The sequence below is a fragment of the Oncorhynchus tshawytscha genome, linkage group LG04 (genome assembly GCF_018296145.1).
Source record: "Oncorhynchus tshawytscha isolate Ot180627B linkage group LG04, Otsh_v2.0, whole genome shotgun sequence".
In the NCBI taxonomy this organism is placed as follows: Eukaryota; Metazoa; Chordata; class Actinopteri; order Salmoniformes; family Salmonidae; genus Oncorhynchus; species Oncorhynchus tshawytscha.
This window is the reverse complement of record NC_056432.1, coordinates 54,857,371-54,879,161: the sequence shown is the minus strand read 5'-3', so window position 1 is coordinate 54,879,161 and position 21,791 is coordinate 54,857,371. Positions and strand designations below refer to the sequence as shown.

Genomic DNA, 21,791 nt, shown 5'->3' with positions numbered 1-21,791 from the left:
ATGAACCAGACTTGTGGAGGTCTACAATTTTTTTTCTGAGGTTTTGGCTGATTTCTTTTGATTTTCCCATGATGTCAAGCAAAGAGGCACTGAGTTTGAAGGTAGGCATTGAAATACATCCACCTATACACCTCCAATTGGCTAACATTATGTAAATTAGCCTATCAGAAGCTTCTAAAGCCATGACATCATTTTCTGGAATTTTCCAAACTGTTTAAAGAGACAGTCAACTTAGTGTATGTAAACTTCTGACCCACTAATTGTGGTACAGTGAAATAATCTTTCTGTAAACAATTGTTGGAAAAATGACTTGTGTCATGCACAAAGTAAATGTCCTAACTGACTTGCCAAAACTATAGTTTGTTAACAAGAAATTTGTGGAGTGGTTGAAAAACGAGTTTTAATGACTCCAACATAAGTGTATGTAAACTTCCGACTTCGACTGCATCTACAAAAATGTAGACAAAGTGCATACAGAGCCCCATATTTGTTTTTCAAAATACATGGATCAAGTATAATAATATGGCTAAAAGTAAAGTTTTAAAAAATTATAATGAAATAAATACTACAATTGATTTCCATCCGGTTCTTCTTGGGCCTGTATGTTTGGAGTGGTGTATAATGTCATGTGCCAAAAAACGAATTATGAGATTGGAGACACCTTGTAGATGTAGAAGCTTCTTAGTATAGATTGCACCATCAGTTGCTCATCTCTTATTGAAACTGGGGCTTTGGATTGAGATCTGGGAAAGTTTCCCAAAGGCATCCATAGTGTCTATGTCCAGGCCTGACTGAGGGCCTTGCTCGGGGTGGGTTGACAACCCCAAATCTGTTGTTATATCCAGGGGCAGGGTGCTCACCCTTGGTAGAAACTGGGACAGTGCAGGAATGCCTCTGTCTCGCCCCTGGAGCCTCTGCCTGCTGCCACCCAGGCTCACCAGGGTCCCATGCTTGTCAGAGACATAAATATTGTAGCCGTCCGGGAGGATGTTTTCCTTGAAGGAGCAGTCATCTTTCATATAGGTTTTCTTTGGGAAGAGGAGGGAGAAAATAAGGTTTAGTGAATATGGAGTGACACACATAGGCTATTTGTCAGATCCTCTTCATCAAAGTGTGTCATCCTGACTGACTCCTGCCAGGAGTTCTTCGAGAGCTATTTGCATAGGGTACACAGAGTCACTAGAGGCCAAGGCTGTTATTCCTGTTCCTTTCCAATGAGGTTTTAACTAAACCCTAACAGTGGACAAAGGTTGCTGCAGTGACATATAACCTATAGTAAACCTATATATTTCTCAGTATTTGACACATGTATTTTAAATCTGGTGTGGAAACATTATATGTAACATTATATGCATCTCCAAACTATGAATTGCTGTTATTCACAAATCGGAGCTGCATCTGAAATGGTTCAATCAATGTGAACTTGAAATAAATGTTACAATCAAAAGTCAAATGTGACTTACCGATGCGTACAGTCTTCCATTCCCTTCCATGCAGAGATACTGTGAGGCTGCTACTCCTTTGATTGCGACACAGCCCGTGTCTACAGGTCGGATTTCCACCAAACCTGTATCAACACAACAGGTCATTCAGTTGACTTTTTTTTTTTAAGTATTAAATATTTCCAAATAATAATAAAATAGTAACAGAAATACATAAAGTCATACCAATAGACAACCACAACACGTGATAAGACAAAACATAAAACACGGGTTTATTTTGTGCCTAATCTGAATAATATCTCAAATTTGGGATGAAATGGGAAAAGTTCAGTATTTGGACATGAGCTGACTCCTCTCCTTATTTTGGATGTTATGAAGGAGATGGCTGAGAACCAGGTGGATATTGTGGTGGCTTTAGCTCTGTTGATTCTAGCGGTGGATCCCTCCAGGAGATAACAAGTTGTAGATCCAAAGAGTGTTCAAGTGAGCCTCCTGATCAAACCATGCTTTCAAAATTGCCTTTTTATTTGCTGCAGTAAGCGCAGTTAAAAGTGGATATTACTCTTTGGAGTTTAGACAGGTTTACACAATTTCTAAATGCATTTTTATTGACTATTAGGCATATCTCTGATGTATGTAAATATTATGAACAACCTAATAGAGTTACCGTTTTAAAATCCGCAAATTTCAAATTCATACTCACACGTTTTCAAATTACTTTCTCAAAGGATGCCAATACAAGCCTCAACCAAAAACTCAACACCTCTTTCATCAAAACAACCTATCCAGAATATGAGTACTGGTTATGCAGTCTCCAATAAATATTGTGAATGACCTTGCCAGTGATATTCAAAGATGGCAAAGTTAATAGGGTCTCCATGTCTCAACAAAATGCTACTTTTTCACCGCTGCTCTATTCATAGTGGTAGCCTACTTACTGTAAGAGCTCTGCTCAGGAGATCCGTGCACCTTGCCATTCTCGTTGATTAGCAAATGCAATCCGTGTTTGGCCGCATACAGATGTCTGAGCCGGACCGTCTGTCCCCATCCGTTGGCTATATGAGGCCCCGAGTCTGACAGTGGCAGACAAACAACTCCAACAGCAAAAAACACGCTGACCATGCATACTGCAGTAACTGCAAGTGTCATTTTGCTCTTGACTATATCAAATTCTCTTTTCTGATGCTTTTCTCTGTCTGTTATCCCAGACCGTCTCCCTTCTTTGTATCTGTCGTTATTTTCTAGTAAGACAATGTCCCAGCCTTTTTAAATGTGCTGCTTATCAGTACGATCGATAACCCTTTTCCCAAAGCCAATTCTGGGAACAACATAACACACTCTCTCGACATCCAACAAAATCATAGGTGACTGGTGGCCCACGCCACGACCAAGGATTTATAAGAACAGTTAGTTTAGTTATCAAAGTCAAAACATTGATGATCATATAGTATTAGAATTAATTGATTATAATGATATGTCTTGTTTAAATATGCAGATTCCATTTGATTTATAGCCCTGTGTAATTCATAAGGTCTTGAGAAGTTAAAGTGAATTACAGGATTAAAGTATAGCCATCCACTCGTCGTTATAATATAACAACAACCTTTTTAAATTAGGCTATACTAATTAAATCCGGTTTGCCATTGCTCAATCAGGGGGAGCGTTCCATTATTTCACTAAATACCAAGGGTACAAATCATGTGTAATTCAAACCAGCTCTGGCACAGGAGCATATCTGTCTTTGTTGGACTTGGTCAACTAGCACAAATAACAGATTTACCCCTCTGTTATCTGATTTTGACCGAGAGTTTCCGATGTTTAGTGTGCACTCGTGGTCAATTGACGAACTCCTCGGTGGACTGTGAAATGGAGGCTACATAGAAGTTAAACAGTAATTTAGAGCAAATATCCCCATTCATGAAAATGCAGCCGAGGACTGACATTTCAAAGCGCAGTATGCCAGATCAAGTAGTATTAAAAACTGTGTGGACAGTCGAGACAACATCTCTCGGTGAGTACCTTATTCCAGTAGGCCAACATTTGTCAAAATTCATGTTTTGAATCCCTTATGGAACTGAAGTCTTTAACTTTTTATTCATAACATTATGATTTGACCGACTAAAACGGGAGGCTACTTAAAGATTACTGGCTAACCACTACAGACCGTGCTCTGCCTAAAATAAATAGCCTAATTCTGTAAACCAGATTATTTTTCACTCAGTGGTCCATGTCATTATACTCACTAGGTGGCGCACAATACCACATTATCAATTTTACATTCAAAACAGTCTTCGTGAGCTTCATGGAGTCTTACCTTGACACATGCAATTGGTTGGTGAAGTTCGCGCTAATGACGTCTTCAAAGTTTACAAGTATGTTGGAAAGGACAGGCCTGCTTTTGCGCACTTTTACGCCTTGAATTGGTGCACTGCGCATTTGCCTTACTTATTTGCACGGAGGCCAGCTGTCTTCTCGTCTGTTCAGGGTGATAGAGGTTGATGGTGAGTAGGGGAAACTATGCTGGTTAACGAGATGAGATGGTAGCCTTAACCCTTTTATAGCTACATTTAATTGTAGGCATACCGAAAAGGAAAAGTCATATTGCCATGCTGATGTTGTCTTTTACTTTTGATCAGTATGCCTTGTCAGTCAGTATCATGCCCATAGTCTCACACAGGCTCCTGCCCTCTGATGATCGAATAGCGACAAAAACGTTGTGTTTTTGGTATACTTGTTGGTAGACCTCGCGAATTGTTTGCTCCAGACCTCTTAGTAAGAGTCAGTTCGCGTGCCTCGACCAATGGCCCCATCAACAGGGAATTGAAGGCCTGCACTGCAATCCTGTGCTGTTACCTGATGGTGGCATTTGAGAGAAGGCCTTCATGCTTTGGTTGAGTGAGTAATGTTCATTGCACTGCTTGAGTCACAGTTTAAACTAGTTTCTCTTGCCAGGCCGAACTGTCTGGTGAAAGACTTTAGAAAAATGATGTCATGCTGAAATGAATCCATGGCTTCTGTGTGACGCTCAGTGCAGAGGATGTGACATTCATAGGCCTACTGATCTACAGCACTATTGACCTATGTGGTCATCCTGATGTCCCATCGAATGAGAGTTGATTGCTCTGCTAATGCACTCACTGGCAAGCAACTTCCATCTGTTATTATACATATATTGTAGTTTTATTGTAACATAGGATAACATAGCGTAACGTGGCGTTGATCCTGTTGCCCAAAATTTACTGAGGCCACTCCTCTTGGGGCTCATTCAAAAATACTGTCTTACAATATAAATATTCTGAGAGAAAAGAGTAGAGCATATAAAGGATACCATCGTCACTCCATAAACTGCAGATGGATTTTGTGCATAGGATGCACAGCTATTGTAGTGCATTGGGAAAACGGCAAAACAAGTCGACACACACAGAGTAATGTCATTGTGGCATGTGTTACTTAGAGTCATGTTCTAGTTCCCCAGTAAGTAGGCTTAACCATCTTCTAAATCTCCAAGGAAATGTGTTTGTGCATGAAATAAGGGAAGTGGCCCATGGCCTCCACTGTTTCTGCTGAAATGGTGACCATCGGCCCCATGATTACAGGTCTATGTCATTTCCTAAATGCCCCAGGACAGAAAGCATTACACAGCATGGAAGTGAAAGGGGGGTGGAGTCTTTTCAGCACCTTTTGAAGTACTTTGTCTTTATAGGCAAACATCTGGAGGATCTCAAACAGACACCCCCCTCTCCCTCTCTTTCTCTCAGACATATTTTAAGCACACATTTTAAGATTCTGTTAGGGATGTATGCATTTGTACCTAGTTGGTGTTTTGCATTCTGACCCAAAGCCTGTTTGGTTGTTTTTCTCTGTAATGTTTTGAGTTTTATCTTCAGGTGGAATACTGTGGGACTGTTAATCCTAGCCGACCTGAGGATCAACAGTAAATACATCTGATTCCTATCAGGTCGAAACGCACACCACCCATAATGTTTGCACCGTGGTGACGAGCGCGGGATGCGGCTCAAAAACGTACCTCAACCCTATTATCCGAAATGACAAATCAAGAGGATTGAAATACTGCTCGTTTTCAATGAATCAGCATTTTTTGTAGTAAATGCTAAAGCTAGCCTAGCATGAGGACGCAAATGGCAGTTTAATTGTTAAACCAAGCAGTATTTTAATCTTCTCGATTTGTCATTTTGGATAATGGGATAATTAAGAGTACAATGACATCTTCCATCCCTGGATTGAGGTACGTTTTTGAGCCATATCCCGCGCTCGTCACCACGGTGCAAACGTTATGGGTGGAATGCATTTCGACTTGAAGAAAGGTACTGAACTTCAAGTCAAGTTTTGGCTAATTCAATCCATAGATTTAGCCATTTAGAACAAAAATATACACATTTCCATGACTCTGTGTCGCAGTACATTCAAGTGAGACACTATCAAGGTTTTACTGTGTTACACTGAAACATTATGTGATGTAATAATACGCCTCTGAAATGGGCAGAAACGTGACACACCCTGGCTCTGATGCTCTCCTATGTGCCAAGTTCTGCCAACCACCCTCGGTCTGCCAAAGATGCCGCCTATTATCGTGGCTGAATAAAGCTAAACCAAGGGTTACGCTGAGTAGCCAGTCACCTGATAGTACACCAGGTGTTTGTTAACACAAACGGTTGTTTGCATGTGGTTTTAGGCCAGGTGTGGCTATTTGAATTTCCTTGCGTGTGGCTGATGTGCTTCAGCGCCTCGCTGTTTTATTTTGCCAATTAACAGTGTCATAGTGCCATAGATTTAAAAAAAAAACTCTCATTGATGTCTTGAGAGAAGTTAGTTAATCTGAAGCATCTATATTGTGGTTGATTAGCAGGGAATAATGCAACCGTAGAAAAATGTCCATTATATCCTCTCTGCCGCTGTGCTTATGAGGGCTAGATAGCCCCACACAATCTCATTTTGTTTTGACAGTAGAGAACAATTGAGCCCCGTCCCGCTTCATCCATCTCCTCTCATTGCCGCCTTTTCCCCTCAGAGATGATCCAGTCTCGCTGGCGTTAAAGACTTAGGCTTCGCTTGTGTTTGCCGGGCTGGATAAAGCAGCAAAACCCTATAAGCTGGGGCTTAGGAGGTGCGATACCCATGGAATCCAGGGACTCTGTGAGGGGGCCTAGATAACTAAGTGCTCAAGGTGCCCCTGCCAGTCAGCAACACGCCTGGCCCCATCCCACTGCAGCGTGATGTTTTAATCATTCTTTACAACTGGCATCTACACGGATGGCTTTAGACACTTGATGATCTTGGCGTTAAATAGACTGATTTGTGTGTATGTTGGGGGGTGTGCAGTATGCAGTTGTCAGTCTTAAATAGCTTTTGGCAGGGAAAAACAGAGTTTGTGGAGATTGTTTGTGCCATTCACAATTCCGCAATATCACTTATTTAGCGTTTTTTCTTTTGTTGCTAAATAAATTTTTAGTTTGACTTGTTTATTTCACAAAGACTTTGATACTCTACCTCACATCACATGCCTTGTGTCAGTTCCCCAGTGCCGAACCCCTAGTATTCACTGAACTCTGTTAGGGCAGTGTGGCAGAGGGACAAAGTCACATTGGAAATGTAGAATGGCTGCCTTCATCCTTACCTCGTTGGAATCCTCCAACACTCCGCCGCCTATTTACATAGCGCCATCGGACAACCATTCAATTACCCATCTCTGTTAGTGAACAAATCGTTGCAAGTTTCCCTGGCTGTCTCTGTGAAGTCCTTCTGTGTTTTAACAGAACTTGAAAGGCACATCTGAAATAGAAAGACATGTTGGCCCGTGGGTTGATGGATGTTTATTTGGTTGACAGACAATCGAGTCAGGGCAGATGGATGGCGTGTAGCCACTATTTTTAGGGATTGTTTACAATCCTTAAACATTGCAGCCTCCGTTTACTGGAGCAGAAAGCTGTCATTCTTTCAGGCAAAGACGAGGCTCCATTTAGCTCGAGCTACCCAGTGGACAGAAATACATGTGTATTGAGTGGCCACACCTGTCTCACTCTTCCAAGGCAATTTTTCTTTGAGGGATTTATCAAAATGGACAGTTCAACAAAGAAATGACTTGGAATTGACGTAACTTTGCTTTCCTCTCCTCAGTTTGACAGATACATTTCTGGTTTCGCCATTGAATAGTGTGTATTGTAGTGCGGTAGATAAAATAGAATTTGATGTGAAACTCGTGTGCGTTTAGAGAGCCATTGGAATCCTGAACTCTTATGTTATAATCTGTGAAGACATGTTCCAACAAGGGTTCAGACAAGAAAGAGTCATTTTACAACATTGGGAGTTTTATTAACTTCAAATTTAAGTTAGGCATTAGTCATGTGCACAGCACATACGTCAAAATAATTTAACAAGACCTGTATAAAACTACAGATAATAGAGATGAGTAACAAGACCACAGGACTCAAAGCACTTGTTACTTGAGACCCAAGAGCCCTCCAATGGGTGCAGAAACCGCACCGCAGTGGAAGAAATGAGCGCCCAGAGGAGACAATAGATGATGACCATTTAACACTGAAAACATGCTCGTTATTCTGCACTTGAAGTTCTTGTCTCTGTGCCGTCTCATCAGATAGATTCAGGGATAGATTTAAATGTCTGAACAATTGTTCAAACTCTCTTGTCTACACGGTGCACTTCTCCGATCATTGTGTTTGTGTTGCTTGTACACGTGTGTTGTGTTGCTTGTGCACTTGCCGTGTAAGCAAATGAGGTGACTCTCCTGGGGTTGGAACAGGGTCGATGGGAGAGGTCACAGAATATTTGCCAGTGGCTTCTCAGTCTTTTTTGTAAACATTATGGTGAGCCATGCAAAACAGTCTGTTGGGGAACGTTTGGCACAGCTGTGGCAAAGGAAAATAGTTATGGGATTGGCAGTGCAGCCTGATGTCTCAGGTGACTAAATAATATTACCAACAGGTGTTTTGAGCGTCCAGGTCATATGTGGCAATATTAAGTTTGGTACAGCATTGGATAGCTGTCTGACCAGTCGGTCTCAGGAGCTGGATGGTATACAAGAGCATCATAGTCTTGACTCATTTTGGCTGCTGTGTGCTCGTGTCTTTTTTTTTTGAAGGGCGAGACAGGATCTAGGTTAGGATTGTTTTACGGGAGACCTAGACTTCTACAGCAGGTGTTTAGAAATGGACACCGAGAGTTCACCAACAACACCCTGAGATATTTTCTGGAGCCTCAGCCATTCTATTTTTTTACTACTACCCAGTGAGATGCATTTAGAAAAGCTATTTGCTGTGTCAAAAGTTACGCCTCGTTAGATTTCTCAGGATTTGGACGCTAATTGTTACTTTTGTTATATTGAATATAAAACAATGGGCCTTCGCTTCCAGTTTGAGTTGTCTGAAATCAGTTCTGTACCTTGTAAACTGCCATGGTATGTGGAATGTTGAACCTGAGATGGAACCCTCTCAGAAGAGAATGAACACCATCGTACAATCTAGAACTATTCTAATAGTCCCAGTCGGTATTAGATAGAACGCTGCAGCCCCGCCCACTTGTGGGGAAAACATCCGGTGGTTACATAGGTTGCCCTGTTGGCTCAGAGTAAAAACGTTACCTTTTTCAAATACAACTTTCTTGTTGTCTGCTTGTTTTAGTCCATTACAAAACAACATTTACGAAAAGTACAACATGCCTAAAGATAACTTTTCAACATGGCCAGCTTCCTAGTGTTCTCACTACTTAGAGAACAAAAAAAACATAACATTGTAGGTCTTCCCTTATGCCCCTTTTCATGACAGTGCTAGCAGCCATGTGAGTGGTAGCTAGCTAACATTAGCCAAAACTAACAACACAAACAAATGGATTATACAGCTACAAGTAATGAGTGGAGTTACAAATACTAAACAAGTTAAATGTCTTGGCTGTGATGAAATGTTTTCCACACACATAGCTACGTGTAGCCTACTTGGACACCGGGTCCCCAGATTTCCCGCTCTCTCCCACGCGACTTGCCTGAAGCCCCAGCACAGGGCTCTTCTCGCAGGCTCTTATTTCCCTACGTGGGAGCATTGCGAACCGTAGGTCAGGATTTTTTGACCTGGTTACGTTGAACACAGCAGCTTTTCGACATTGTAAAAAAACGATGAAAGTTGCCTCTTTTACAATGGAGGTCAATAGGAAAGAATGTTGGTTTTCCCCAATTTGTGGTGGAGGGAATTCCTTATTATTACGTGAATACCGACTGGGACTACAGACAGCGAGAGAGACACCCTCTGGCATGGGCCATCTCCTGGTCAATCCCCTTCGTCTGTGAATGAATGATCCCAAAGGAGGAATAACAGACTTTTTGAAGCAGCATCGCTATGCTCCGCCAGTTACCAGGGGTTATATTTACAAAATATATAGAGAAAAATATAGGGTTACCGGTTAAGCATATAGTGCAGTCTAACAGCTGTCTGTAAATATTCCCACCATGATCATCCTTTCTAAAAGTAAATCACAGGGTAAAGATAGCTCAAACGTGACAAGGCGCAACTGGGACAAAATGGCTGCCTGAACTTCTGCCTATGGCATGGTGCTCCGAGAAGATTAGGGCTAATCTCAAACTGGTTCAACAGAATTACGTCAGAACAAACTCTAGAAACGTTTTGAGGGGATTTGTTGATTATGTGAGGTAGAGGATAGATAACAAGGACAGTGGGGCAATGGGAAGAAATGGGAGGCAATGCATGCCCCCCCCAAAAAAAAAAAGTATACCTTTTCAGTGTACACACTTGGGGAAAACAACCTGTGAATCATTACATTATCTTGCCTTCTTTTTTTTGCACTCAGGGAGGAGCTCTGATGCTGAACTTGTGATGATTTCAATTAATCATTTTGGGATCCATATATCCTCTATACAGCTGAGGACTTTTTTTACTTCCCCTCATAAAAGCTGTATGTTATAGAGCCATGGCTATGGTTTCTGCCGGTTGTGTCAGCACACTGACCTTGCCTATAAACTCTCAAATTCTCTGCTTATACAATGTCAAGAAGATGCCTCTCTCTAACCAGAGTCTTATAGATCTGACAAAGATTGACTGCAGAAAAGTTCAAAGTTCAACCCCCTGGCAGAGCTAAAAACAGATTTGAGAGGATAGGACTTCAACGCGTCTCATTCTGTAACCAGTAGTAAGCTGATACTGTTTCAATTAGACTCCAATGCCTACAAAGAGTCCTGCCATTGGACAATTGCTTCTGCTTCTAAAACCAATCATTTGATATTTCCCTTGTTTGAACATCGGTCTCTAAGACTTAGAAGTTAATTCCATAGAAGAAAAATAAGTCATACAAAAGTATCCTTTGCTCTGTCGCTGTAGAATATTTTGTCTATAAACAGTGCAAAGAAAACCATAATTCAACAAAGGAATCTCACCCAAACACTTAATAGCAGCAGACTTCTGATAAATTAAAAAACATAAATAAATGTGTTGATTTCTGAAATTCCCCCTGAAGTGAGGACCTGTTTCCCACCCAAATACAAAATTGTTTTACATAATAAATAAACTGATATACAAACTTATACATAACATTTTAAACAGGATGATGCACTTAGTCTTGCATAAAACTCCAGTTAAAAGTGCATCGTTTTGAGTCCCCCTCACCCCACCTTTATTGAGGTTAAGTCTATTTCTGAGTGACTCAGATTCTTGGCAAGAAATGTGTCACCGTCATGGCTGGTGACACTCGGTTTCCCCTTTTTGTTTTACCAGTCTTGCTTAGTCCAATGTACATCGTTGGGTATGCCACCGATTCGTAAGCGTTGTAATTATTTGCCAGGAGAGTTTCTTTGAATTTGCACTCGTTGTTGTAATGAACCTAAAACAGAGAAGATTAGGATGTTTAATTATAGGCTATAGGTGTAGTATGAGCAGTATAATAGCAGTGACAAGAGCTAGATGTGACCTACTTTGTGGAAATTGAAACTTGACAAAATATTGTATAATGTTAACAGTTATATTCCATATATCCTTTAATGAATGACATGGGGGTAGGTTAGTCCATTTGACTGCTTTGTTTTGCATTTGTTGATGCTTTTGTTTGGTAGGGATAACCGGGGCAGGTGATTAAACCGATTACGTAAGAGCCACAATCCAACTATTTAACTATCCCATCAAGAACATTCATGAATGTGCTGTGTGGTGGGGTCTATAGGCAATGTGTGTGGGTGGTCTTTTTGGCCAGTTTATCTTTACTCTGAGAAAGACAGTAGGTGCATGTGGTGGCTGGCAATGCTAAGAATGGAATGCGCAGTCTGAATGATCTACTGCGCTACCGTTCCTGAGTTTATCCGGCCCACAATGAAAACACGGCCAGGCACTGGAAACATGCCATAACCCAGCCCAACAATGTGACGCGGAAAGGAGCTGTCGGGGGTGCTGTGGTGTATGTAGCAGAGGAAGTGGTTGCTACAGCTCAAATGGTGACATGTCATCGAGTAGGCTACCGATAATAACATCTCCCGGCAGAAATCAACCGTAAATCATCTCGTACACTCACAGATCCGTACAGCTTCCCTTTGCTGTTCATGGCCACGAATAGACTGCTTTGGACGCCAAAGATTGTCACAACTCCTCTCTCTACTGGAGATATCTCAAGGAGACCTGGAAAGAAGAAAACAAATAGTCTTGTATGTGGTTCACAAGAAACTAACTTCATATCACGTTGTCAGTTGATTTCACTCATGTCTGAAGACAGAAACAAACTTTTTTTTTTAAATGTGCAAACATGCATCCTCCAAGAAAGAGGCTTGTAAGTCACTGGCAATTTAGAAGCTTTTGTTAAGGCCTAAGTGCAAATGATTATAAAACACCAAATATCAGTTGGTATTGTGTAATATATAATGAAATTAGCAATTGTGAATATTAAATATTCAATGCAATTCAACAATAAAGTACTGTTTTGCTATGTATTTACTGCGTTGTGGGGGAAATATTGTGGGAGGAGAGCGAATCGCTGGCTCATTAACATATTTTAAGGCGTGCCTTGTAGTGGCTATATTTGTTGCATCTGATAGCGAGAGTCCTGTACCAATTTAAGTGATATGTGGTAGTAGTTCCCTGACAATTTCAATGTATATAGTGAACAGATCAGAGTGGTAGCGGGTCTTATAAACCTTTTAATGGTTGAATATTTACCCAGGTCCGTTTGACCTGATTTGCCCTGTAATCGGCCAGTTTGGAAGACTTTGTTTCAGCCTCTAGAAGTGCAAGTGATAGAAAGCACCATTAATATGCAAATGCATACAGCCAACTTGCTTGCTCTAATCCCTTGAAATTACAGTAAAATACTGTAGAAATCATATTCTTACAGTGCACAGACATTAAAAGTGACTATTAAACTGTATTTCATTGCTCTGCAATCAAGTTACCATGAATATCTCAGTATTGTATTGACAAGATATCTTGTAATTATATTGAAGATCAATGTATCCTCAACTACAACAACATTTTCAGTAACGGTTACAGACATGTTTACGTGCTATGACTTTTTACTTGCTATCAACCTTGGTTGAATGCACTGACTATAAGTTAAGGACAAGAGCACCGTTGAATGAACTAAATGAAAACTTGCGAAGAACACTGGGTAATATGTCGCTGCAGGGGTATTTCCAGTAATATACAGTAACATTTTTGGTACCATAAAATGGATAACAGTAGCTGTACTGTAGAATAAATTAGAGTAACCTACTGGCCAATTGCTGCCAGTAAGTTACTGTACATTTTACAGGACATGTTTGCCAGTGCATTAACACATATTGACACATCATTTGTTACAGATCAGGTCAATCAAGCACGCCTATGGACCTCTGATGCTGTTCTTGTGCCTTTTTTGTTAAAAGTGTGCAAACTGAAGCATCATATGTCACTTTTGAGTCCAGAATGATGTCTGACTCCCTTTTTGAAAGTGTTTTTATGGCGACTAGAACTGTTCAAACAGAATCTATGTAATGTATCTCGCTTGAATTGTATGTCATGTCTCAAAATAGGCCAAGGGAACACAAAACAACCTTTGCATTCACAGGCAGACCTTGTCGATATAGGCGATCGGGGCGTATTTGTCACATTATGTCGTTGAGAAGATACAGGATCATATTTGCATTGACAACTGTTAGACAATTAAATGTTATTTGTGTCTGCAAGTGTAATCGAATATGACTTTGTCTCGAGCGGACATTAATTTGACACGCAAGGCCAAGGGGTTAATTTACCGTAACATATGGGTTTATCTCCGTCCTAACTTTAGGACGTATTGGATCTTGGCTTGGTTCCTAGAAATCTCTGATTTCAGACACTGGTTTCAGAGTGGAAAGCACCCACACGTCATTTTTAGCCTCCAGATGTTCCAACGCATGCCCACATTATTGCTCCTTTGACACAAGACACTTAGGCCTATTTATTTAATAGGAGCATCGCTTTTTAGATTGCTAGCATAGCACTGCATGTCACCGATGCCACACAGACAACATATTTCATCAGCAGTGAAATAAGAATCACATTCTAATCCTGCAATCAAGTCCTATCTATTCCACTTTCAAATTAAACACATTGGTGAGGCATTTCAAACCGTGCCAAGAGACCCCTGTCCCGACACTGACACTATCACATAATATGCCATATATTCATCGCGATAATATGTTTATGAAGACACAATCTAGCAGTCACTTCAAATAAGTATAGGCTAATTGGAATACACAAGTGGCACATAAAAACGTGTGTTTTAATAAATAATGTTTGGGGGCGTAAGTCACTAATTTTTTTATAATTGATTGCATGAAATATGTTATGAAATATTGGATTTCATTTTATGAATAGCCTAGGCCTATTCTAATACCAATGGTTCGCACGGGAACGGGCTATAAGTGCATGGAATGACCAGGCAGGCCAGATATCAGGTTTGGAATGACAGCACAAGAGGCATATGCAACTAATGCGAGAAGGCAGTCTAATGCGTGAAAAGTCGAAATAATCACGTTGAACTTACTGTAACGGTTTTCACTGTGCACTCCTGTTATTCTCCCATCGAGTGAAACTTGAATATGAAACCCAATTCCTACATTGCAATAAAGGCGTCGTAGCCGTTTAATGCCCATAAGATAGTCGCTGTCCCGGTTTATCTCTCTTTTCTCCCCGGGGATCCGAGCCAAGGACCGCGAGTAGAGTGTCTCCCAGTGTCGTTCCACTGTGCCATTCAGCCTGCCAGGGAAGGGGGCACAACGCACCAAACTAGTCATCAGTCCCAAGACCAATATTGGTAAGAGGGCCGATTGAAAAGCCATCCTTGCCAACACTGCAGTAGCCTACAGTGTTTGAGGGAGTTTAAGGGACTAAAAATATCACCCCAGTGCCGGTCTTTACGTTGAACTCCGAATAAGAAAAAACGAACTAATGAAAAAAAGCTACGAAAGACGCTCATTCCAAGACAAAGATGAGTTCCCGTTGGTGCGACATCTATTATTGCTTGGTATGACTGTCCTCTCGCAGGTAACGTGTGTAGATTCGAGTCGAACTTGTCCAAGTATAAGTTGGAAGTGTTGGCCGTGTAGGCAAGCGCGGCTCAGCCATGCCGCTTTTCCCTCGTCTACGATATTTATATCTGCTGCGAAATTACATCACGCACTACCTACTGCATCACGGGACAGTATTCTAAGCGACTTTAAACAGATGGATCCCTCATAATGTACATGCTGTGCCAATGGAGGGGGGCGTTTTAACAAATGTCAAAACTAGACTTGCCCAGATAACAAAACGACATTTGCCAGTGTTCACTCATATTGAAAAGAGCAAGACTGCGGGAAGTTGTCTATACAAATAATGCCCTTATCTAATAGTGAAAATGAGAATAAAGACGTTGTAATAGGGTTTCATTGTGTAAAGCTTCTTTCATTATCGGACTGAAATGAAATAATTTATGTATGGGAGGATGTAAAATAGGAAATAGCCAAGTTTACTGACTGCGGTGTCAGACAGGAGACAGTTCTATAAATGAACAATAACAGGAAAAAACAAAAGTTGAATTCATCGAATTGAAAACACTAATTTAAGACTGGCAGAAAAAAAATACCCGGTTCTTAAAGAGAACAATGGTGAGACTAAATAGAATATGAAAAGCATGATCAGTAGATGCTCCGACTGATAATCTGCACAGTGAAAATAGTGGCACAGAAAAGCCATTCACGACTTATTCAGTTTTCTTTGCCTGCCTTGTGGAGGATATCGCGACAATTGTGAGTCATTAGGCTATTGCTGGCTCTAGCTTTGTCTTAGTTACAATAACATCAATAAAGTGTAGACTATAACATCGCTGATAATGATAAACAATTATTATTCAATTTACGAACACATTTGAGAATGTGGACAATGCAGAATGTTTGCTCACGTTTCATGTGGTCAATAAGCTTAGTGAATAATTTTTTTTGGGGGGGAAAGGTTTGTTACATGGCCAATATCAGAGTGTCCCCAAAGCAATGAATGTTTTTTTTTCTTGTTTTCAGTTACTGCGTTCGTATGTGTCCAAATAATGCCCAAATTCCATCCCGACATCCAGTCTGCATGAACTGTCTACTATAAGCCGCCCATTTTGCTTCTACAATACATAAGTTACTTACATCTCTACACGTTGGTGAAATGGATTGGGGAAAACAATATTTTCATTAGTCTAGTCAAAACTGTTAAGTAAAATATGTTTAATCTTGAGTGCACACTGGTGCCATATAGGGTTGTGAACAGTAAGTACCCTCGTTCATCTCTGATTTTAAAAAAAACTTATTTTTTTTGCCTTTTCGTGTATCTCTGAGACACTGAGATCGCTATGCGTGGAGAAAGAAACAAACTATTCCTTGGAAATCGTTGGTGGGTTTACCGGCGCTCTTGTGGACCCTGAACCCCCCCGTCACAAGCTGATGATTCTCATGAAAACTTTTCCTCATGTTAACGGTTGGGTAATTCTCAATGTATAGGCTAATAACATTCCGCCCACTCTATGCTGCAAATTGGAACTTTAAATGCAGTCAGATCTTGGAGCCGTGGCCCGAGTTGTTCAACCTTTAGCTTGGCGGCCCCTCTCTCCTGGGTTCGCTAGTTCACTATACGCTGCCTGGTGATGACACAGAAGACGCGTCTTTTTCAGTCGGTTCATTTGATCTTTTTCTGTGTCTCACACGTGGGCTGTTTGTTCTCTGCCTTATGGATCGTCAAAAAGATCGGGAGTGACATTTGTTGCGTTGGCAGCGATCACTGAGGTACACCATGGATTGTGACTCGTTACCATTGTACACATTCAGTACAACGTTGGTCTATTTGTACACGTTTGAGCATCGATTCTGGATGTTTTCCCCCCATGTCAACTGAGCTTCAGGCCTATACTTTCCCCTGGTTTCGTTTTGGATCAATTCCTTATAAGTGATGGGAAATAAACTATTGTGTAAATGAATCAGACGTCAAAAAGCTTTTCATCAAAAAGCTTGGACAAAAATTGGACAACCCAAACAAATGTTTTAATAATTGATTTAACAACTTGCAGACTTTTTCAAGCAAATATAACGGACTTACAGTTTCTGTAACTTCAATAAGTGACGTTTTTCCTTTCATGTAATGCTGTGGTGCTGCTCTCCATGGTACTGTAATGTGTATCCGCATTTTTAAGTAGTCTACACATCGCGCTGCATTGGGATTCGCTATCAATGGGTAACGTTTTGTTCGATTTTTATTTTTTTATTTTTTTTACTGTCTTCGTGTTAGTTGTTCGGTTGCTCAATATTTGTTTTTTTCACTGACATTTGACTGAATACATCCTCGACGTTTCTGTCTTGATAGCTTGAGGTTACTCCACATCTAAGCCTGTAACTTTTGAGCATGTCTTTAAACGTGTTAAAACAAGGACACCATTAATGTGTAAAGAGGATGTTTGAATCTGACAGCACTTTCGTCAATTGGCAGGTGGTTGTAGCCTGTTTTGGTCCAAATCTTTTGTTCTCTTCACTCAATCTCTCCTGGTCAGCAAGGCAATCGACAAGTGTCTATGATGTCTGCCTCTGCTTTCGGCCTACCTGACGATTTCGAGGGACACCGTACACTTAAATTGCCCTTAATGTCTTGCACGTGAAAACCCACCCCTTGTCCACTTACAAAAGACAGCTGGCAGAGCGCTATAGTGTATTATGCAAGGGACTGTTTGTTCACCGATCCATTCACTCAACTTTAAACCTTTTTGTTTAGGTTGTAATCGGCATTTATACATTATAAATGTGCGAGCTTTAAAGGACATTGACCCAACCGCATGCAACTGATCTATACACTCAAAGTGTAGGCTATGCGTTGATAGGCTGTGATGGTCACACTTCAGTGTTTTGAGTTTGGATGTTGCTGTTACCCGTAACTGCACATTTGTAAAACAACCCGATACAAACCGTAGAAGCTATACACTTGATACCCCTATTTGAAATCTATTTTGTGAAAAGGAACACTGTGATAACATTTTAGCATGCTCTAGGTCTAGGATTTTTGCATATTGCACATGACCTAAAGTCATACTTGACTATGTATTTTATGAGTAAAATCATTCAAAGCTGTATTCGATTTGCCTCATATTTCTTCAGTGCTGAAACTGAGCATTTCCACAATTTTGTTCATTTGAATATCATCCACTTGATGATATTTCAAGTTTGATTTGGCCAGTGTCTATCTTTTTGCCTATAAAGGGAGAAATCATCCTGGTTTGATCTTCTATGATGCTTACTACTAGCAGTTTCTGCTGATACCAAACTCGAGGACCTCCTATATCACGTGGGTTGCGTCAGCCAGGCTAACTGGCAGTAGGATGAACAAATCAGCCATTTCAGTGACTATCATTTCTTTAACGTTTTCGTTCTGCTGGTGAAAGAACATGTTAAAGTGAATGTCACTAATTGTGTCAAATGTGTTTACCAAAAAAATGGTATAACAATTTTCCTATAGACTCAGGGGTGGATGTTTTCCAGGTAGGCTACGTCACTTATTTTAATGTCAATAGATCAATAGGCCTACTTCAAAGGCCTATCACTCTTGTGGGATAGAAGTCGTGATTTTAACTTTTGCTCATTATTTCACGGCATCTTATAAATACTTGCTGATGCGCAACAAATATTATTTGAGACCGTCTCACACAATTTGGAAATTGTGTCTATTTATATAAGCACCATTTAGTTCACGTCAATATGTCACTCCTCAGTCAAGTTATTTGACCACTTGGAAGATGCTCAACAAATAAAATATTTGAAAACCAAAATAGTGAAATGTCTCTTTGGCTGAGAGGTCATGGTAAGCAGTGCAGACGGCCTGCACAGGACCGTGACAAATTGCCTCCCACAGGTTATGTGAAGGTGGAATTCCTGGCCACACCAATTCGACAGGCATTGAGTGAGGGCCTGTCTCCTGTTGGCGAGACAATGAATACCTGCTATTTTAATTTGGTGGGACATCTTTCACTGATTTGTTAAGATGACATGTTCAAGCAACAATAATAGCAGCTTATTCAAATTTTTCGATTTCATCTTTGCATCTTGATCACTCCTCTTCGTTTTATAATTATTTTGACGATTGCGTGGTTATTATATTGAATTTGCTCAAATTATGACTTAAGCTCATTATTGATTTGATATAGGTCACATTTCGTGTCGTATATGCGTATATAAGCGTTTGATGCTTCAAAGGAAAAGTATTTGCACTCTATTTGCTGAAAAATCCAAATTGGTGCCACATTTGATGTGCATTGCTTCATTTTTACAATCGTTGTTTAGCGGAAAAGTATAAAACGTTGAATGTTAATGTTTCACGTTATAAACGTTTGGGCTAAATAATAGATTGCAAAAAATATATATATATATTGTCCTTTTCTGTAAAGCGTTTGTATTATTAGGAAACCACTAGCCTAACGTCCTACCCCTAGGGTGCAGTGTCTACAAGTTAACACAATAGATGCTTTCCATAGATGGGGAAAAGGGAGTCTCTGCTTCCTTACCTGTGATAGCCTATGGCTTATCCCACCCGTCTGCCGTAGTTGTGGAATAAAAGGCCTTCAATCGCAGGATGTCATTACAGGTTTTACCGCGTCGACAGTGGGAGGGGAAGTTTGCTAGCGCGCTAATGAGCATCTCCCCTTGACATGGCGACACATTGTTGTGCGGGTCAACAGAAGTCGCCCGGTCGAGACGCAAACTCTTAACTACTGAGCTTTTGTTTACTTGCTTAATGCCACTGAACTAATAAGAGCGCCATGTGCCTGAATAGATGTTCTGCGGGAGCACGGAGGGGAACAGGAGAAAAACATGATCTGTGTGGGAATATGCGGAAGGGGCCAAGCTGCATGGTAGCCTCAATTTCTACAATTGAAATCATTTTGAACTCCTGATTTCTGTATGCTTCCTATTAGGTTGAATGAACATGTCCCATAAAGCTGATATCAACATTTAATTGGAGGGTATCAACAATTCATTTAAAAATGTTGTACTTTGTTTGTGGACCGGGTGTAATTCTGGGTCTAAAATATAGGCCTGACGAATAACTGCAACTGGGTTATCATGGCAGACTAGCCTAAAACCTTTACATGCAAATTAAATTAATCCTGTCTCTTTATTTTCCTCTTACAAAATGCCAGTGGGTCACACATTGATGATGGGTTCATTATACTGAACAAAAATATAAACGCAACATGTAAAGTGTTGGTCCCATGTTTCATGGTGCTGAAATAAAATATCCCAGAAATGTTCTATATGAACAAAAAGCTTGCTTCTCTCAAATGTTGTTCACAAATTTGTATACATCCCTGTTAGTGAGCATTTCTCCTTTCCCAAGATAATCCATCAACCTGACAGGTGTCGCATATCTATAAGCTGATTTAACAGCATGATAACACAGGTGCACCTTGTGCAGGATACAATAAAAGGCCTCTCTAAAATGTGCAGTTTTGTCACAACACAATGCCACAGAAGTCTCAAGTTGAGAGTGCGTGCAATTGGCATGCTGACTGCAGGAATGTCCACCAGAGCTGTTGCCAGATAATATAATTTTAATTTCTCTACCATAAGCCACCTTCAATGTAATTTTAGAGAATTTGGCAGTATGTCCAATCAGCCTCACAACCGCAGGCCACATATAACCACTCCAGCCCAGTACTTCCACATCGGGCTTCTTCACCTGCGGGATCGTCTGAGACCAACCACCTGGACAGCTGATGAAACTGAGGAGTATTTCTGTCTGTAATTAAGACCTTTTGTGGAGAAAAACTAATTCTAATTGGCTGGGCCTGGCTCCCCAGTAGGTGGGCCTGGCTTCCAATTAGGTTGGCCTATGGTTGCTCCCCTGCTCAGTCGTGTGAAATCCATAGATTAGGGCCTAATACATTTATTTCAATTGACTGATTTCCTTATCAACTGTAACTCAATGAAATTGTTTAAATTGTTGCATTTATATTTTTGTTCAGTGTATATATAATTCTCATCTAATGCTCTCTTGGTAAATATATATTTTCGTCAGCCAGCGGATATTAGGGTACATCAGAATGTAGATTTTATTGTCCGGCTGATAAATGCATATCTTTGTAGGGTGACTGCTTAGCCTATGGAGATGAAGATAAGATTTGTCCCGTCAGATTAGACGAGATGCAGCTGAGAGTTGAAAATAGGACAGCTGGCGGGAAAGGCGAAGGCTAATTCAAGTACTTCCACTTATCTGAAGTCCCACATTCCTGTTAAGTAATATTAGAGTTTGGCATTTATAACAAACTATAGCAACGTGTTACACTTTCTATCACACGGTTTCTTTTTCAGGAGGGATTGCCTTGTTTATTGGATCTGAGGCTTTGGTCGACACAGCTTCCCAGGTTCCCCCAGAGAGGTTCTATTGTCATGCTCAGGAAGCTTTCAGAACCTCAAGGTATAGGATAACACTTATTTTATATGCTCCTATAGATTGAGCAACGCACAGTCAGTGGTTGGTTGCTAGGTTCAGTTTTTCATCTAAACTTCAATTGAACAGTCAATGACCAGATTCAGTGCTTGCAATTTTTTTTAAACGCTCAATTTGAAAAAAATATCTTACTGTATCCCTAACACTTTTTCTCTCATTAAAACAGGTGCAGTCACTCTGAATGAGTGAGAAGGGTACAGCACACAGAAGGGATTGGTTCCCCTGAGAGAGTTCCATTCTGCTGGAAGGCCATGAGAGCCATTCTACTTCAGGACTGTGGGAGCACACTATTTTGGAATGATGAAAGCAAGCTACAAAGTCCTGGTACTTGAAAATAAAGAAACAACCATTCAGCTTTTAAAATATA

The 21,791-nt window shown here is 40.6% G+C and overlaps 2 protein-coding genes and 1 long non-coding RNA gene across 3 annotated transcripts; 1 reads left to right on the top strand and 2 right to left on the bottom strand.

Moving 5' to 3' along the window:
* Window positions 1-376: 376 nt before the first annotated feature.
* fgf19 (fibroblast growth factor 19) lies at window positions 377-2,888 on the bottom strand. Its single transcript, XM_024418637.2, has 3 exons — window positions 2,381-2,888; window positions 1,464-1,567; window positions 377-1,028 (listed from the first exon to the last, which is right to left on the bottom strand). The coding sequence occupies exons 1-3, from the start codon at window positions 2,589-2,591 to the stop codon at window positions 708-710; spliced, it is 636 nt and encodes a 211-aa protein (XP_024274405.1). The 5' UTR covers window positions 2,592-2,888; the 3' UTR covers window positions 377-707.
* A 205-nt stretch (window positions 2,889-3,093) lies between these two features.
* Window positions 3,094-21,791, top strand: LOC112249038. Its single transcript, XR_002953301.1, has 3 exons — window positions 3,094-3,453; window positions 21,286-21,391; window positions 21,591-21,791. It is a non-coding gene; the product is annotated as an uncharacterized LOC112249038 (long non-coding RNA).
* Window positions 7,768-15,066, bottom strand: LOC112249037 (fibroblast growth factor 4B-like). Its single transcript, XM_024418639.2, has 3 exons — window positions 14,466-15,066; window positions 11,982-12,085; window positions 7,768-11,300 (listed from the first exon to the last, which is right to left on the bottom strand). Exons 1-3 carry the CDS (start codon window positions 14,758-14,760, stop codon window positions 11,124-11,126), a joined length of 576 nt encoding a protein of 191 aa, XP_024274407.1. The 5' UTR covers window positions 14,761-15,066; the 3' UTR covers window positions 7,768-11,123.

What these genes read in the sequence shown, in the direction of transcription:
- fgf19 (XM_024418637.2), bottom strand. Translation starts at nt 2,591, where the DNA reads ATGACACTTGCAGTTACTGCAGTATGCATGGTCAGCGTGTTTTTTGCT. An exon ending in TCCTGAGCAGAGCTCTTACA is followed by an intron (nt 1,568 to 2,380) that starts GTAAGTAGGCTA and finishes GTGTTGATACAG; the next exon opens with GTTTGGTGGAAATCCGACCT. An exon ending in ATGGAAGACTGTACGCATCG is followed by an intron (nt 1,029 to 1,463) that starts GTAAGTCACATT and finishes CTCTTCCCAAAG; the next exon opens with AAAACCTATATGAAAGATGA.
- LOC112249037 (XM_024418639.2), bottom strand. Translation starts at nt 14,760, where the DNA reads ATGGCTTTTCAATCGGCCCTCTTACCAATATTGGTCTTGGGACTGATG. An exon ending in GCACAGTGAAAACCGTTACA is followed by an intron (nt 12,086 to 14,465) that starts GTAAGTTCAACG and finishes TCTTCTTTCCAG; the next exon opens with GTCTCCTTGAGATATCTCCA. An exon ending in AAGGGAAGCTGTACGGATCT is followed by an intron (nt 11,301 to 11,981) that starts GTGAGTGTACGA and finishes TCTCTGTTTTAG; the next exon opens with GTTCATTACAACAACGAGTG.